The 19,009-nt window shown below is 38.6% G+C and overlaps 1 protein-coding gene across 1 annotated transcript; it reads right to left on the bottom strand.

The window, feature by feature from the left end:
• Positions 1-42: 42 nt before the first annotated feature.
• Positions 43-17,120, bottom strand: iqce (IQ motif containing E). The gene is made up of 21 exons (XM_055221871.1): positions 16,754-17,120; positions 16,379-16,420; positions 16,237-16,279; positions 15,635-15,790; positions 14,448-14,558; positions 13,918-13,973; positions 12,673-12,786; positions 12,554-12,604; positions 11,632-11,702; positions 10,381-10,453; positions 10,238-10,278; positions 9,679-9,830; positions 8,889-8,944; positions 8,581-8,822; positions 8,005-8,112; positions 6,893-7,130; positions 5,528-5,587; positions 5,112-5,233; positions 2,889-2,974; positions 2,142-2,201; positions 43-795 (listed from the first exon to the last, which is right to left on the bottom strand). Exons 1-21 carry the CDS (start codon positions 16,796-16,798, stop codon positions 671-673), a joined length of 2,052 nt encoding a protein of 683 aa, XP_055077846.1. The 5' UTR covers positions 16,799-17,120; the 3' UTR covers positions 43-670.
• Between the last annotated feature and the right edge of the window lie 1,889 nt (positions 17,121-19,009).

The raw sequence follows: 19,009 nt of genomic DNA, 5'->3' as shown, positions 1-19,009 counted from the left end.
ACACACGCTCCCTTTTGAATATCACATGTAGCCTCTGTTTATCTTTATCCCAGACTCACATCAGGAGACATAGCAGACTTCAAATGTGTTTGTATTGGCTTTAAGCAGTCCTACAGCAGCATAATCATGTATTCAGTTTGGCTCAGCAGTGCATTAGTACGAAATCTATTCTTTTACAAGCACACATGGCAAATCAGTGTTATCCCTTAGGCAATGCCCGCAGTATAAATCAACTTACACAGAGAGGACTCCAAATGGACAACATCTAAGAGAATCAACTGTCCATCATTGCATTAGGCACTTTGGCAAAAAACATTCTCATAAAAAACTGGCTTTTTGAACTAAGAGCTTAAAGGTCCACTGCGCAACTTTTGTGAGGGAACATCTGCCACCTGCTGTTGCCACTTGTCTATCTCCATGGAGACAAACAGGGCAACACCAGGCAAAGTTACAGGTCAGATCTGTGGACAGATAGTTAAGTTCAATGCTATCCTGTATAGCATTCCAGGCAAAGCAAATTCATCACCATGGATACAAGCCGGTAGTACACTCATCTTTACCATAAAAAAGTTACACAGTGCACCATATCTTTATAAATTCACATGTTTGTGCCTGGTTTAGGCCTGTCTCATGATTGGACACTGCAGTAGAGGGACATATTTGATTGGTCCTAAGTGATCAGGACTTCTCTTCTTCTGATTGGATGAGATGGAGAAACAATGATGTCATCAGAATCATCAGAATCCCCTGCAGAAGCTTCACCAGATTTTGTTTGTGATGAAGGAACTGTATGAGCTGTAAAAGACAATAAATGTGTTATAAGACTTTGTAATGGGAATGTTTTGAAATGGTTAACCTTAGTGCAAGTTCACATTTGTATAATTGCCAAAAATGGAACTTAACTAGGCTCGACCATGACCAAAAACTCTTTATTTAGACAACAGAATGTGATTTTCAACATTAAATCTTAGTACTTTTTTATATTACCACATGGCCGTATATCTGTGTAATCCCTCAGTCGTCCAAAATAAAACAGATCAAATATTGTTGCAGCCTTGTAATATTTTTGCTCCATTTGCACAGTGTTGTATTTTTAAAAGTTAATAAATGGATTTGATTGATTGAATTTTTGATTGTGCATTGCAACACCTTTGTGGGACACCTACACCACTGATACAGAAGTTCAAACCACATAGGAGAAGGATAAAATGTTATCTAAGTTAAAGAGCCCACATACTATATTTAGCACACAAACCCTCTAATTCTTCTCGCAAACAGAAAACACTGTTCCACCTTATGATGTGGAAGTGCTCCACTGTGTTTTCAAACTCCACGCACCTTCACTAGAATCATGACATCACAGGGTGGAACAGAGCAACTAATAAAGGATTATATCAATAATATTAATAATAGTAATGATTATTATAATAATAATAATAAAAGATTACTCAAATTACTCAAACATGTGTGAATGAAACAAATCACAACTTCAGGTATGTTTTTAAGGAGGTAACAACATTAAAACATGGTAAGAGTGAATTTTGCACCTTTAAGTTCACACTAGAATTAAAGGGAAGTCCAGGTACCTCCAGAACAAGTTTGAGAACAACTGATCTAAACCATATTGTTGATCTAATAATAAAGGATTTACAGTATGGTGCCTGTGATGTAAGTGTGTGTACAATTTTTACTCCCCACATTGTGATAAATACCCGCCTGCCACTTGAAAACCAGCACTAAACCAGGACAAGAGCAGGACCAAACAAGGTGTACATCAGGACCAAACAGGGCTCAAACTAAAAAGTGTGAACATGGCCTTAGAGTCTGGTTTGGTCAAAACAACTACTGAACGTGGTTTAGTCCTTGAATAGATCTCGCTTTGTCCGAGCTCAGATATATTGATGCAAAAAGTTCATGGGTCAACATTATTAAGTTATTGATATTTTTACTCCCTTTATTCATTCTTTATTTTGTTTTTATGTTATTGACGAGTGGCGATTTCTGTTCAGATGTTGTAGTATAGAAAGGTCAAACCGTTTATTATCAATAACTTAACTTTAGCAATTAAATTAGGTCATTAAACAAATGTATTGATTTAAAAAGATTATGTATGTATGCACTTATTTGCTCATTTAACTAACCGTGGTCCATTTTAGCAGGAAATTCACCAGTGTCTTCATCAGGTTTTATGTCCACAGTACCTGCAAGAAAATATATATGAATACGTAAATGGGTATATCGTCATCTCATGTAATATTGGGAACAAAACACTAAATTCAATTGAAGTCGGAAATCATTTCAGAGTAAAGTGAAAACAATCCAAACCAGACTTGGTTTGCCATTGCCTTGATTTGCAGATAGAACAGTTTTTCTCATTTTCAGTATATGGACAGGGTATGCTTCATGTGAAAGCTCAGAACCTTCAATCACTGAGCTGCAGAGGCTGCACTAGCACTGATTCATGACTGGCTACAGGTGCTGGGGTTTAGGTAGTGATGATTCAGATCAGACAGAGTGCTTTTAGGTTTAAACAACTGGATTTCAGTATTGAAACTGGCAACCCAAATGAGAAACTCATGTGAGGTTCTTTCTGCTTTCTGACCGGATAATCGTCTTGAGAGCCAAATCATCAAATCATAACATGAATAAATAGGCTATCATGTCCAATGTTCTTGAAATTAAGAATAAATCAGCATTACAATTGTTTGATTTGAACAAGTCTAACTCATATCTGGGACAAGGAAAGGTCAAGTTAAAAATAAAAATCTGTTTAATTTTGAATGATGATTTGATGATGATAATTTTGAATTTCCTAAAAGTTGTCAAACTCCCGAATGAGTGTATTTTCGTCTTGGGTATGAATGTTCCAGGTGACTATAAAGACTCACCTGATCTATCAGGTGTATGTGATGAGCTGTGGAGTCCTGCTGTGGTCAGACTGTGATGTAATCCTGACCACTCTGCTGACCCTGAGCTGGAACACAAATTAACACATTAAAAATTTGTTATTTAATACTTTTTGGTCTATTTTTAAAGGCATTGTACCTCATCTTTATAGTCAAAAAACATGAAAAACAGAAGTAGTTCATTTGAAACAGTTTCCAGAGGTCCAAAGTCATTAATCACTGGCCTTATGCATTCTGAGCACCCTAATTATTCAACACCACGAAGCTCTTATAAGCTCTTTTCACAACTCTCAAAAGACCAAAGCAGAGTTTTGTGATCACAATAATGCCAACAACAACTAGTATGTTTTATCGACACATATCTGGTACAGCAAGCTGGCATTTCCACTAAACCGCTACTTAAGAGAATTTCCCTTCGGGGATCAATAAAAGTGATTCTGATTCTGATTCTTAAAGTAACAACATTTAATGCTCTTAATGGTACTTTGTTGCCCATTTCAGCCATCAAACTGAGCCTATTCGTCTGATTCTGTCAGGAAATCATCATGAGACTATTCAGTTCTATCTACTCGACTCTCCTCAATGTCCCCTGGTGTTGGGTTACCCTTCATAATCCACACAACGACTGGTTAGCAGGCAAGACGGTTAACTGTGGCAAGCAGTATGACAAAAAGAACTCCAGCTAACTATCTTGCCTGCTAACAGTGCTGTGCCAGAAATATATCTGCAAACCGACCACCAGCAGGTATGTTGCACCCTCTAGCAGTACCACCTCGACCTTGTTCTGACATAGCCACAGACATTGTCACGGGTCTCTCACACTCTAATGGTAACTGAGTCATTCTCATTGTAGCTGATCAATTCTTTAAGTCTGTTCATTTTATCGCTCTTCCCAAGCTCCCTTCTTCTTTAGAAATGGCAGACTTACTTATCTAGCATGTGTTTATGGTTCATGGAATCCCACAGGACATTATCTCTGATTGTGGACCCCAGTTTACCTGGCATTCTGCCATGCCTTGGGTTGCTTCAGTTAGTTTGTCATCTGGTTACCAACCTCAGACAAGTTGAGAGAGCTAATCAGGATCTTAGAGCTGAATTGCGTTATCTGGCTGAAGATCATCCTACAACATATAGTTCTCAACAGGTTTGGGTTGAGTATTCACACATTTTCCCTGGTTTCCTCTGTCACTGGTTGTTCTTCTTTTGAATGAGCCTTAGATTACCGGCCCCCACTTCCCTGATGACAAAAGGGATGTGGCAGTGCCCTCAGTTGAGGTCTACCTGAGGAGATGTTGTCAGGTATGGCTGGACAAGCGCAAGGCCTTGCTTCATACAGCCAAACAAAGTAAGAACTTTGGGGACTGACACCACACCTCAGCCTATCTACATGTATCATACCCCTGAAGGTTGAGTCAAAGAAGTTGTCCCCAAGATACATTGGCTCATTTGCTATATCAAAAATGATCAGTCAGGGTTAAACTCAAACTTCTAAGGACCCTCTTCATTCATCCCTCGTCCCATGTCTCTCAAGTTAAGCCAGTTTCTTTCAGTGATTTGGAAGATTCCAACACCTGTCCTGCCACTCCAAATACTCACCTCTGGGAAAAGTGTGAGAGACTGTGTAAAAACAATCTGAAGTCCATCTGTACATGAATGTTTGTGCATGTACAGATGGCTGATGGTTGTATAAAAAACAGTATTGCATGCATTGTACGTCCACAGCCCTCTTGATAGTTTACAGTGACCTCATACTGGGGGTGTCCTACATGTCTCTGTTGTAGAATGTTCAGCAGTTACCATGGAGATATAATGCACACATTAGCAAACACTGTCAAAAATATTTTAATATACAAAATGGATTTACACAACACATTTTCAGGAGCCTGTGCTATGAGCATTCATGGTCCTGGTGTTCGATTTTCAACAAAAAGGTGAGAGTGACTTGAAAAACGGTTGTCTAATGCTAGCTACCCTGTGACTTTAATTTCATGTTGTAGTTCCAGCTCAGTCAGCTGTTTCTGATTAGATTGTGTTAAAACAAAGATCAGATTCAAGTCTAACTTGAGTAACAGAGCTTCAGACAGATTACCAACAGTTAGCATCACACCCCCATGAAATGTTGATGACATCAGCTCCAAAGTATCAATACTTTGAGGTTAAAATTCTAACATACAATTTGATGATGATTACATGGTTGGCAGTTACCTGTGAGGAGAGCAGCCGGAGCGTGACAGGTGTCCTCTGAGCACAGACTGGAGCAGGATCAGGCTCCTCAGGTCCAGTAGTCCATTTGTCAGAGGGTCATTGTTGTCTATGGTCTGTGCTGACTGAAGAGAAGACATATTATTAGGGTTAGAAGAAGACATGGATGGACATTGGACACTACGCACTCAGGAGAGATTTGAACCAACTACCCTCAAACTGATGGGTTAATACTTGACGCAATGTTGGTAAAAGTTAGCACTAATTTGCTTTAATGGTATAGTTAATATCATAGATCTATTGAAGGGCCCATATCACGCTATTTACAGTACTGGTCTATGTTATAATGTTGTTTTTCTAATAAAAAAAAAAAGTTTTGGTTAAAAAATTATTTTAGTCCAGCTGTATTGTAGTCCCACCTTGAGTTGAGATTGTCTGTAAAGATGGCCTCTTAGTGTGGACTGCAACAACACCACATCCTGAGAAAGAGAGAGGGGGGAGAGAAGAGTAGAAATAGAGGAAAGAATAAAGAAGAGAAGAGAAAGGAGAGAGAACAGAAAAGAGGAGAGAGAGGAGAGGGAGGAGAAAAGTGAGGAGAGAGAGGGGGGGCAGAGGAGATGAAAAGGGGAGATAGAAGAGGAGAGGAAAGGAAAGAGAGAAAAGAAAAAATGAGAGAAGAGGGAGAGAGTACAGAAGAGACAGGAGAGAAAAAAGAAGAGATGAGGATGAATGTAGGCCAGTGTCTAACAGACCACTTGACTGTGCACTGGTACTGATGTCCACACCAGCTAAGTGTCATTACATAACTGTTATTCTACTGGACGAAGAGCTTTTCTGCACCTAAGTTCTTTGTTGTTGAGTTAGTTAAGCATTTCTACAAATATCTTATTGTAACTTTATCATTTGATCAAATATTCAACAGACATAAATATTTTTGTAAATTGAAATCAATAATGTGCAATAGTTTTGGTCATTTATCATGTTCAGAAATTTCAAATTCAATAAAAACATTATGCCTTTCCATAAAAATAAATAATTTGCATTTGGCAAATATTTATAAAGCCTTTAAAACATTTATCATAGTTATGTTATCTTATTCAATTACAATCCCACAAAGGTTTTACACAAAGTAAAGTAACTGATGCTTTACAAATTTAAAATATTGAATTAGCATTTTTGTTTTTGACATTCTGAGTCTCCCCTCCCCTTTGCTCTCTGTTACTCCCTCTTAGAGCACTATAACAACATAATCAGCATGCATTCCACTAAAGAAACTATTGCACGTCGCATCAGGTTTGTGAAGTTGTAGTGTGCTCTTTTATGCTTTTGTATATTTATGAAAAATGGGTAGAAAGGGTTTAAATAGAGAGAGATTGCTAGATTACGCATGGATGGATGGCATCTAAAACCTCTTCAGATATGTTTTTGATGAGGGAACAGTAGTAAAAGAAAAATTAAATCAATCAACTGGACAAAAAGGTTTTGAGTGAAGATGTTTCACTGCTCATCGATCCGCTTCTTCAGATTACACAGACATGAGGGAACAACGCTATACCATAGTAGAACCTCAACTCATTTTGCATAATAGTGCCCAATATATATAGTGTTAGTTATAGTGTTAACCAATAATTTCATTTGTACGTTTGTCTCTCTTCCGCCCTATATTTTTGTCATGATTTACAATAAGGCCATCCATTATTCATAATAATATGCTGTTTTAAACCATAATCATTTTACATAAGAAAATGACTAAACAATAAGCTGTAAACAGCTGTAAAACCCACCATATTCCTGTGTGACCTCCAGGCCCTCTGGATGACGCGCGCTGCTCGATCCTTCCTCCGTACCTCTGTCCCTGAAGGCTGGTCTCCCAGGGGCTCCCCTCTATCTCTTTGGAGCTCCCCTCTGTGAGTGGGCTCATCCCCTGCTCCTTGTGAGAGGCTGAGGGAAGAGGTGAGAGCTTGCCGCTCCCTCTCCTCCTCCATACTTTGGAGCTTGGTCCACAGAACCTCCATCTCCTGTCTGCCAAAAACAAGTTCAAGATTTCACAGACATACTGAAAATATGTTATTTTTTACTGGCAATATAATACTGCCTTTAAGGGAAAGTCCTTTGGAAGAGAGTTGGAGACTTTGTCTCCATGAACGTGTACTTTACTTTACTTTACTTTACTTTACTTTACTTTAATTTAATTACAACTTCCTTCACCTGTCTTGCATTTATTCAATTGTAGGTGTTTTTTCTTACTGTGCACACTGAGTGAGGTCGTCTAGCTACACAAAAGACCAAAAGACCTGTAAAGTGGCCTGGTGGTGGCATTTGCTTCTCGACATGGTCATAGATAAGTTTAATGCCATAATGTGGACTATTCCAAGACTATTCCAGCTGGAAATTAGCCTTTAATGGCTAGATCTGTCATATTTACATGTGTCAGGTTAATTAATGTGCACTGTGCCACTGTAAATAAACAAATAAATACATAAAACAAACAAAGTCATAATATCATCTCCATGGAGACAAGCAGGTGGCAAATCCTCCACTAGAAAATTTACATAGTGCACCTTTATATAGTCCACTTTCTGGTATATCTTGTTGTTTTATTAATCTAAATTGATACAGATACATGTGTGAAATATATTTGGAAATATCTTACATTTACTGAAATGTTGACTTCCAATAAATATTTTATGTCACCTTTAATTAAATGAATATACATTATAGAAACTAAACAAATAAACTAAAATTTACATAATTTGTTTTGGAAAAATACAATAATCAAATGGAAATAGGCCACATACTATGTAATTGTGGTCATAATTCCCTTTTTAATGTAGTACAACTTGCATTCAAACATATACATTTAAGAGTCACTGTGGTATAAATAAACCTCATGTACTTATGCTGCTGGCGTTCTTTGTCCCGTTCACTGGTCTGTCCACTCTTCCACTCCTCCATCTCTTTCTCTTGCTTTTCTCCTTCCCTCTTCACCTGCTCTAGCTCCTCTCTGAAACACAACATTTTACTTTAAAAGGAAGCCATCAAATATTAGCTAGGTTCTCTACAACATGGAAAGTCTAAAATAGCTCTGCATGCGAAATTAGCTTTTAAAGGTCCTGTACCCATTTTTTTCCCCATGTATTTGACCAAATGTATCTTGCCTCAGTAAATATACTATATATTGTATACGCAGCTCTTAAAGGGGGGTATTTTACTTCTATGGGGTATTAACTGCTAACAGATAACATATTTAAATACCCATGTTACCTGTTATTAAAATGCTACATTCGCATCACAACACAATCAGAGTGCATCCCTCTAATGAAACTACACCACTGGATTACATGCATACTGACCCAAACCAAGAGTTTGTCTGTGGTCTTGACAAAATAAAAAAAACTGTAAGTTCCAATAATTAGTTCAAAAAGTCAAATTAGGAAAGTCTAATCAAAGCCATTCTGAACTCTCCACTCACTCTCTCCTCCTCAGTCTCTCCTGTAGCTCCGCCCTCTCTTGCTCCCATTGGCTGAGGCATCCTTTCAGTGCGGACTCCCCGTCACCGCCCTCGGTCATGGTTGCCACGGCAATCCCTGCCTCTGTTGCCATGGTAAACGGCCGTGTCCTATCTAGCATCTCACTGGCTGCCGTCTGAACCTCCTGGTCCAATAGCACACTGCTCTTCTCCCGGTGGGCGGGCCTCTTCTTGTCTTCCAGCCTCTGATTGGACGAGAGGGGAATTTTATTTAAATGTACTGATGGAGAAGCACCCACACATGAACTCACCCTCTCCAGCTCTAGCAGCCTTCTCAGCAGCCTTTGTTTACTCCACTCCCGGTAACCTGCAGAGAAATATGCAAAACATGTTTAATATTGGATCCCCATTGTGAAAAATAATTTTTCAGTTCAGTTAAATAAACTATATACAACCTTTATTGAGTAACACAATCTAAGTGGCTGACTACCAGAGCCAGTAAGTAGGAATATTTTTATTCAAGTAACAGTAGTCTTATTTGAGTAAAAGTTGAGGTCACTCTTTCTACTATGAGTAAATCTACAAGTGACAAAAGCTTTAGGTTATATTTTTGTTTCTTGCACTGCTCCTTTAGATATGATTTAGTTTGTCTATCCTTTGAAAATACCATTTTGTGTATTATTTAAATTTTGTGCTTCCAATAACATTCACTTCAAACTATACATCAGATGTTACATCCCAACAGTTACTCTTTAAGTTACTCTTACTTGAGAAGTAATTATGCCAAATACGCTTTTACTCTTACTTGAGTAATTTTTAGATCACTACTTTGCACTTCTACTTGAGAATTATTTTTGAAATAATGTTACTCTTACTTGAGTACAATTATGGCTACTCTACCCAACTCTGCTGACACCCATGTATATCCCCCCAATGGTGATTGGAGAGAGATTGAAGGTGAGAGGTGAAGGCACCTGACCTGTATACCTCACACAGGTGCGGTGTAAAGGTAGCTGATGTGTATACTACACACAGGTGAGAGGTAAATTGTGAGGGTACCTGACGTGTACACCACACAGGTGAGAGGTGAGGGTACCTGACCTGTGGGCCCTCCTGCGGGGTGCTCTGTGCTCAGTTCCTCCCTCAGCTCTCTGTTCTCCTGCTGCAACTGGCTCACTCTCTCTGTCAGATGCAGAACTGTGGAGTTGAGCACCCTCTGCTGGCGCTGGGAGCACTTACTCTCTGCTCGGCAACTACATACACACAAGGAAACAAGGGGGACAAATAGGATGATGTAATTGATACTTTGCATCTGATGTCATCAACATTCCCTGAGTTTCCTCAGGGCTAACTTTAGGCACTGCTCTGTCTGAAGCTCTGTTACTCAAGTTAGACTTAATTTGACACAATCTGACCATAAAGAACTGACTTGATTTGTGCTGGTAAACAAGTCCCTCTCAAATAACATTCCAGACAAGCTATCTAACAGTAGCCAACAGTTTTTCAGTTTGTCACTCACCTTTTTGATGAAAATCAAACTCCTAAACAGGACCGTGTCCATTTAAATACAAATATTTTTTTATAGTCATAGTATTTTAAACTCTAAGGTTTTTACGCATGATGCCCTTCTTGATGTAACTCACGATAAAAAAAGAGGTACCTTTTCTCTGCAGCATCCAGGAGCATCTTGAGTCTTTGGATCTAAAACAGACCAATACATTTTTACTTTACAAATTCCATTTAACTTCTAATATCAAACAAATAAATCTGAAGGGCGCTTACACCCTCCACAGCTGCTCTCACCTCCTCAAAGTAAGTCTCCACGGTGATCTTTAGCTCCTCCAGGTTGGTGGTCCTCAACTCGCTCTGAAGTTTACTGGAAACAGAAAACATTAGGGATGTCCTGATCCGATACTGATACTGGCATCAGCCGCCGATCTAGCATTTTTAGAGTAACGTCTGACGCTACTCCGTCCTCTGCACACTGGGATGTCTTCACAGATCCCCAAGAGTGAAAACTTTTTCCTGTTGTTTTTTTTGTGTGCGTAGGTAGCACGGTGGCTGAGTGGCAACACTCATGCCTCACAGCAAGAGGGTTTGGTTCGATCCCCAGGTCGCCCAGGCCTTTCTGTGTGGAGTTTTTCATGTTTCTCCCCGTGTCTGGATGGGTTTCCTCCGGGTACTCCGGTTTCCCCCCATCAATCAAAACATGAACGCCCTTCGAGACAACTGTTGTTGTGATTTTGGGCGTTACAAAAATAAATGAATTGAATTGAAAACCATACTTTGGTCAAAGCGGGCTGAGGAGCCGAGCCAATGTGCTGACTTATATATGTTAAGTAGCATTTTCTCCACCGCAGATTTAACCCATGCAATAGTGAGCATAAGTGTATAACTTGTCAATTTATAATGGATTTATGTTAGTATGGACCAATGCAAACATTTTTGTGTGTCCTTAGACATGACATTTTACCTTATAAATGTGGTGTGTATTTTTGGTGGTAGTCAGAGGGGCAAATTGGCAGGCAGTATCATGAATAGGGTACAATATAAAGCCACAACATTGTTATTATAAGAAATGATGTAATTATGATGAACAGAAATGTGAGATTTGGATAAGTCTGCATCAGGAGTGTCCAAACTTTTTTTTACTGAGGGCCACATTTTGAAACATATTTGATGCATAGGGCAGATGATACAGGTCAATACAGAGAGTCATTCAGATGGGTGCATTTTACATAGTTTTGACAGTGTTGCTGTACCTTTAATAAGTCTTGAAACGCAAATTTTACGTCTTTATCACAGTGCAACATGATGTGTTATTGAGATTATAGTGGTAGAATTAGTTACCGGTATATTTTCAGTAAAAAGTATTCCCTATGATCAATTGCGCCAGTTTAGCAGAAGGCCCCTGGCCCATAGATTGGCCAGGAGTGTTCCTGGGCTAATAATTAATAAGGAATAGCTGCATGGTGCCCACTGTTTGTGATAAACTCCAATTATTTTGATATAGGGTTAGATTTGTTATCCAGTTCCATTGATCCAATCCCATACCGGTGAGCGCTCTCCTTCTCCCTGCACTGCTGCTCCAGTTTGAGTATGCGCTGCTTCAGTCCATTCACCACCTGCACACACGAGTGTGCATGAGAAGTTAGGTCTTCATACTTTGTGAGGACATTACACAAACTTACATTCATTTCCTGGAGAGTAATCCTGACCTTAACCACAATTACTACTTGTGTAACATAAGTTACTCGATATCTGAACTTTGAGCAATGCTGCTGATTTAATATTGAAGGATTTACCTCATAGAAGGTTTGCAAGAGAAGTGTATACAGATTACAGTCCCTGCAATGTGATGAACACCCGCTGTCACCCACACACACATTTACAACAGGTTTTGAGTATGACAACAACTGTATGTAGCCTACATTCTTACTGTTTTAATAAAGGTACTACAATCACAACTGAACCTGAGTTACCAATGTCTTAACCTGCAGATAGAGGACACATATAGGTTTTTCTCATTCTCAGTACATGGGCAGGTCATGCCTTATGTGAAAGCTCAAAACCTCCAGAATTCACTCACTGAGCTGCAGAGACTGCACCGCACTAGATTAATGATTGGCTGCAGGTGCTGGGGCTTATGACAATTGGTTTAAGCCAAGTGGATTTCAACAATTAAACTGGCAACCCAACTGAGAGACACATGCTTATTCCACTTTCTGATTGGATAATAGTCATGACAACCAAAGCACCAAATTATAACATAAACAACATGGACGTTATGTCAAATGTTTTTGTAACTAAGAATAAATCATCACAATTGCCATCAATGAGAGCTATATTTGATTTTATCATGTCTTTATAGTATCTGGGGACATGCATGGATCAACGTTCTGAAGTTCAAAATCAAAAACTTACATACAGTTTCTTTAGGTACTATTACTTAAAACTATGATGTGCTTTGACTCACCACACTGCCTTCTCTCTTCTTATCCACCAAACTGCGGGCAAACTCTGCACTCTAAAAACATGTACAATTCAGTATTTTTGTATAGTGCCTAATTACAACTTTGTATTAGCTGAACTGACTTTGGTGGGATCTAGCAGCTCCTCGATCTGCTTCTCGCGCTTGGCGTTGTCCTCCTCTAGGCGGTGCACTTTGGCTCTCATTTGCCTGTTGTCAGTCTTGAATGCTTGAAGACTCTGGAGGAGGACACACACTGTTTAGATGTCATACATCATCATGAGTTTGGGATTGTGCAGTCACATAACAGAAGTTTCAGTGAACCTAATGTTAAATGTCAAAATGACAACTAATGACAAAATGTCCCTGACCTGTGGGGTGCCCCAGGGGTCTATCCTGGGACCCCTGTTGGTCAATCTCTACATGTTGCCGTTAGGCCAGTTAATACACAGCAATAATGTGTCACACAACTCTGCAGATGACACTCAGATCTATGTCTCACTGGCGACAGGTGAATATGGACCAGTGGATTCACTCTGCCACTGCATCCAACAGATCAGTGTGTGGATGCAAAACAACTTTCTCCAACTAAACTCAGACAAGACTGAAGTCATAGTCTTTGCCCCACAAAAACATAAAGTGTCAGCAGTCACCTCTCTCTCTCTAAAACCCTCAAATCAGGGACTGGCCTCCTGCTGGTCCCAGAGTCAGGACTAAACATGGGGAATCAGTGTTTCAGTTTTATGCAGCTAAAACCTGGAACAGTCTTCCTGAAGATGTGAGACAGGCCTCTACTTTGACAATATTTAAATCCAGGCTCAAAATGGTTGTTTAGCTGTGTATATGACTGAAAGGTTTTTATTCTGCACTCTTCTGTTTTAATGTTAATTTTATGATGATAATTTCCGATTATTTATGTTTTGATTTGTGTGATTTTAATGTCTTTCTTATTCTGTAAAGCACTTTGAATTACTTTGAGTATGAATTGTGCTGTACAAATAAACTTGCCTTGCCCTGCCTAGGCTGTGTTAACCAGTTTGCTGTGGCTTGACTTTTGACCTATTTTAACACTATCTGCAGTTCTAACAAGCTTGCAGTTGGCTTATTATTGTTATCATGTTTTATCATGATTCGTAAAAAAGTACTTTCAAGTCAGTTCAACAGCAAATACTTTAGTACTTTAACATTAGTGACCCAGCAGCTTATTGGGTTATACCACTGCTCTATAGTTAGCTTTTTATATTGTTTGGACTAAGGCATCTCTATGGATGTTTGACACACTTATAAGAAGCATGGCAGATTTTGCTAACAGCAGTATTTTTTTGACATTTAACCTCAAGCCTTATAGTTATAAAATATTTTTATGTTACCTTCTTGAGGCGGATGATCTCTTCGTACATGTCCTCTTTGTCTCTGAAGTCAGATGCTGTGAAGCCTAAAACACACAAAATTTGATTGAAATGATTATGGTTTAATTTAAAATAAGACTACTGGTATTTAGTAATAAACTAGCACATTTTATCCAAAATCTGCTTTTTGAGCTTTTAACCACATTGTAATTTTCTTCCCTCATCAAAAACATAACTGGAGTTGTATTTTGTTGTTGTTCCTGTTGTTGTGTTTCTGTATATTACATTACATACAAATACAAAATAGAAAGAATGCTCAAAAAAGTGAATTTCCATAATGGCCCCATCTTTAACTATTTGAAATGATCAGGACGAGTCAAGCAAAGCTGTAAGGATTAAAAAAATATGGAGGAGCTCTTGTTGGTTTCAAATACCACAATATTGTCAATTATGAAAGAGGTATTTCATGACACAGCAACCTTATTCATAATAGTTGGTTGATTTAAACTGTTGCTGAAACTACATTGTAAAAGCCATTCTTGTGTGTGTGCTGATGAACTTGCCATTGGACGTGGAGTGGAGCAGCTTTTGCTGTTTTCTGAAGTTCTTCTTGAGCAGCTCTGGTGAGACATTACATTTAGCTTTGATAATCGGGGACGCATCTAAAACAGACAGATGAGACAACAATGGGTTTTCATAATTCAACATTAGATTTGTGTCCATTTTACACAATTAGCTATGTGACCATCAAATCCGCACTATTTTTGAAAATACTGAAAATGTTCTTTCTTTGAGGACATTTTGAAGACTTGACCATTCAAAGGATAACAGAATAATGCACACTTGTTTGGTTTAACTCGGGGTTTAGTCCCAGGTTATTGTATATAAAGTATAGTGCCTGTTTCTAAGGGCTGGTAAACCAACCAGATCAGGTCACATGCCAGTCTTTTTGTAAAGTGTGAACTTTGAACATAAATTGCAAATGTAATCGCAATCCCAAGGCATGTCAGAAGAATCAAAATTAGATATTTTTCCAAAACTGTTCAGACCTATTGCTTAATTTCAGGTTTAGTCAATGTTTTGAATTGTTTATTGCTTATAAATATGTGATACAGGGCACACAATACAGATAATGCAATAATTACACATGAAAACCTACAATCTATTACTAAGCTATTTTAAACGCTCTACCTACTCCTATTTTAAACAATGGGTAGTTAATAAAAGTGAAAAAATGTCAAACTCATGCTTCCAATAGCACAATGATAGTAAAAAATACTCTTTCTTTAGACAACAGAATGTGATTTTCAACATAAAAAAAATTCTACTTTCTTTTATATTACCATGTGGTCTTATAACTGTGTAATCCTACAGTCGTCCAGGTAGGTTCCACAGTGATCCTTGGGCATATACTAGTCTATGTGGTCTCATACTTGTTCTGATACAGCTCAAGATAATTCTAAGGTTATTCAAGGAAGGTTCATTTTTGTCCTGTGAATGTGACTTTTTAGTTTTTAGTATCAATACCTGCTCAAATGATTATCTCGTTTCCATAGTAGTTTTAGTATCAATTGGTGTCTGATTTTCAATATTTTTTACAACTCTAGTTTATAATATTGTAACATCACCTGAACCCTCCTTACTATAAAGTCTTTTCTGTGAGCCCTCCACAGTGGGTGAAGCATCCGTTAGTGTTAATGTTAGTGTTGTGTTAGTGCTAGTACAGTGTTGTGTGTACCATGGCCGTTGCTGAGGAAGGCAGACCGAGCAGGCCCCGTGTCCCTGTCCCCAGGGGTGCCCTCTCTGCTGCCCCCTAGAGATGCCCGTGGGAGTCTCCAGGCTGCTACTGCTGCCCTACGCGGGTTCACATTTAGGCTAGTCAGGTAAGGAGACTCTGCACAGGGAAAGACATAATATGATTGATTAAGACTTTAAAATAGTAGATGTTTAATAAAAATACAGTTTTTAAACACAGAATTCTATTACTATAGCAACCCAGCAGCCAGCTGATTCACATTGATCAGCTACATGCATGCTTATTTCTGTTCACCTGGTCATTCTCCCCCTGTCCCACATCACGGCTGCTCAGCCGCAGTGGAGGGCATCGGCCTGCTCTGGGTTCTTTCCACCCTGCGGGTCCCGCAATTTTGCCTTTCTCTGACCCACCCAGCCCACCCTGCCCACCCTGTTTTTGTTAAAAAAAGACTGTGCATTGAGATGAAGCCTATTTTGTCTATGTTCATTTTACACGGAACAATAGATACATAATACAACTGTGGTCAAATTTCACTACACAATAATATTCCAATAGAAAATGTTTTAGGATTCCATGGTGCTTACTGGGAGAATGAGGAGGCTTGGCCATTCTCTTCCAAGTGGTTTTCTAAATAAGGGCAAAATAGAAAACAAATGTATTCACGTACACAAACAGATACAATACAGGGCTGTATTTAAATTGGTATGGTACAATTCAGTTAGTTACCTTTTCCAGAAAATCATCGGAAAAGCGGAAACTCTCCTCAACCTAGGAAGAACAACATAAACAAAGAAATCAGTACTTAAGGGAAAATTGTAAACAAATTATACTGATAGGCTCAACTATAAAATTTTAATAAGTGAAATTTAAACTGTTCTAAAACTCTTTATTTTAATTTTCCACTGCCAGATATTTAGCAGTGTTTTATTTTATTTATGAGTTCCTTTCTAGATATTCATAATGAAGATAATTCAAAAGACAAAAAATGTAAATACCAAAGATACAACATGGCTATAAGCACAGTTATTATGTTATTATAAGAATAAATAGATGATGATAAATCGTTAATAATTGTTAGAACAACAGTCACGTTGTCCTCACCAGCTCCTCGCAGTCTGACAGGACATCACTCGCTTCCAGAGACATCTTCACAAGGATCAGAATTCCGGATTAAACCCCAAAACGTGTCCTTTCTCTCATTTTGCTTCAAATTTTAGTCGCCAGTGCCCAGATTTGTGGCTAGTTACCGTTCTCTTGCTAACAGCTCTGTAAACATTGGCAGACACAGATCGTGCAGCAGTTAAACAGATGTTAGCTAGTCGATGCACCGAGAGCGATCTGGATGCTTAGGTTTAAAAATAAAGTTGTTGAGGATTACGGGCGGTTGGAGGAGACATTTTCTGAGGCACGCCGTTGTCTTTTGCCATGGAGAGGTTACTGTTTTCACGTCGCTTCTGTAGAGTTGTCTAGCAACCAGGCGAAGGCAAGCTAGCAACTCGAAGCTAACGGCATGACAGGAAACAATGGTTTGGTATTAAAATAAAAGACATAAAAAAACAATGTGTACAATTACATCAAAATATGGAACCTCTCACTGTAAAATTGTTAAATTATAATATACTTTTGGAGATGGTAATGCTATTTTATGCTGTGACTTAGAGAAATATGTGGTATTTTAGTATTTTTACTTTTATTTTGAAAATCAAACCTCACTGAACGTTGTCACCCTGCACAGCATGATGATGAGGCATGATTTTATTTAGGGGCTGTATACAGTATATTTTTGTTTTGAGAAGTAGAAGAAAAAAAAAAGCACAGATTAACAACATGAACCATGAACGTAATATATATTTTATTGTTTCATTACTTTTTGAAAATTATTCTTAGATCAGTGTTATAAAATGTAGACTACAATCACAACTGCACCTGGGTTGCTTGCATATTGAGGACACATACAAGTTTTTCTCATTGTCAATATACTGACAGACTATGCATCATGTGAAAATTCGGAACCCCTAGAATTCACCCACTGAGCTGCAAAGCCTGCACTAGATTAATGATTGGCTGCAGGTGCTGGGGTTTAGTTTGTGACAATTCAGATAAGAGAGAGTCCTTTTAGGTCATTTCTAAATGGCATTAGAAATTGGCACATTATTATTTTTGATGAAACTGATGAAAATACTCAAACATGCTTGGATGACATTTTTAGGCATTATTATAATAACACATTGGCAATGTAGAGTCTATGCTTTCAAATATAGCTCAGCTTGTTGCTTTGTAGCTGACAGACTGAACTCCTCATTCTTTGTAATGGATCATATTCTCATAGTCTCATGTTTGTGCAGGTGATAGAGCCCCCCTCCCTACTCAGACCCACAGACCCCTGCACACTTGGACCCCCAACCACGATAAAACTCTGGGACCAGAAACCACTGCTAAACTCATCCAATCACAACATGTACTGTTCTGATAGTTTCTTTCTGTGGTCCTAAAACTAGTCAGGCTTTGAATGCTATCGGATAATAAATTAAAAAATAATAATAATGTGGAGTTTCTCTGCTCCGTTCTGTCTGAAGCACTGTAAGTGAGGCAAACTAAACTTAAGGTCAAAACAAACCTGCATCTAACTATAAAGCCTTTAAAGATCTGATAGTCAGGAAGTGCGTGTTAGCATGCTGGGTGTTGTTAGCATTTCTGTCATGACAAAACTCTGCTCTGGCCTGCAGGCAACTGTGGCTACAATAGTAATTTACCACCCTTGAGTGTGGAGTGAATGAATAATGCACGAAATTGTAAAGTGACTTTGAGTATCTGGAAAGGGGCTGTATAAGTCTTAATTTTAATTTTATTTATTTATTTATTTGTTTGTTTGGGACAATGCATGTTACTGAACAGACATGATTCAACCTGAATGTAAACACACCATATTATAGACAAAGGCTAATTTCCACCCGTAGTCCCAAGGGCTGGGGTCACAGAAGGGTCAAAAAATAAAAATGGCAGTTCCCATAGTTGCACATTCCACTCATTGCACATTACACACATTACACATTCCACTCACTTCACAGTTCCCATAATTGCACATTGCACATTCCATTCATTGCACAGTCCCCATTATTTCAGTCAGTTTGGCCCATTCAAGAAAATTACATTTTATACCCACCCCCTTTATATTTACCCATACATGGAAAATATGTCTCTATAGAAAAGTTAAAATCACTTTGCCACTATAGATGAGTGCATGTTTTTATTTGACCATAACCAAAGTATTTCATTTGAGCTTAAAAAGAACTGTACGTGGGACATTCTGTCAGGGTTACTGGGAGACTATTCCACAGGTTCCCACCTCGGACAGAT

This window comes from Periophthalmus magnuspinnatus, chromosome 1, assembly GCF_009829125.3.
Source record: "Periophthalmus magnuspinnatus isolate fPerMag1 chromosome 1, fPerMag1.2.pri, whole genome shotgun sequence".
In the NCBI taxonomy this organism is placed as follows: Eukaryota; Metazoa; Chordata; class Actinopteri; order Gobiiformes; family Gobiidae; genus Periophthalmus; species Periophthalmus magnuspinnatus.
This window is presented reverse-complemented; position numbering and strand designations above follow the sequence as displayed.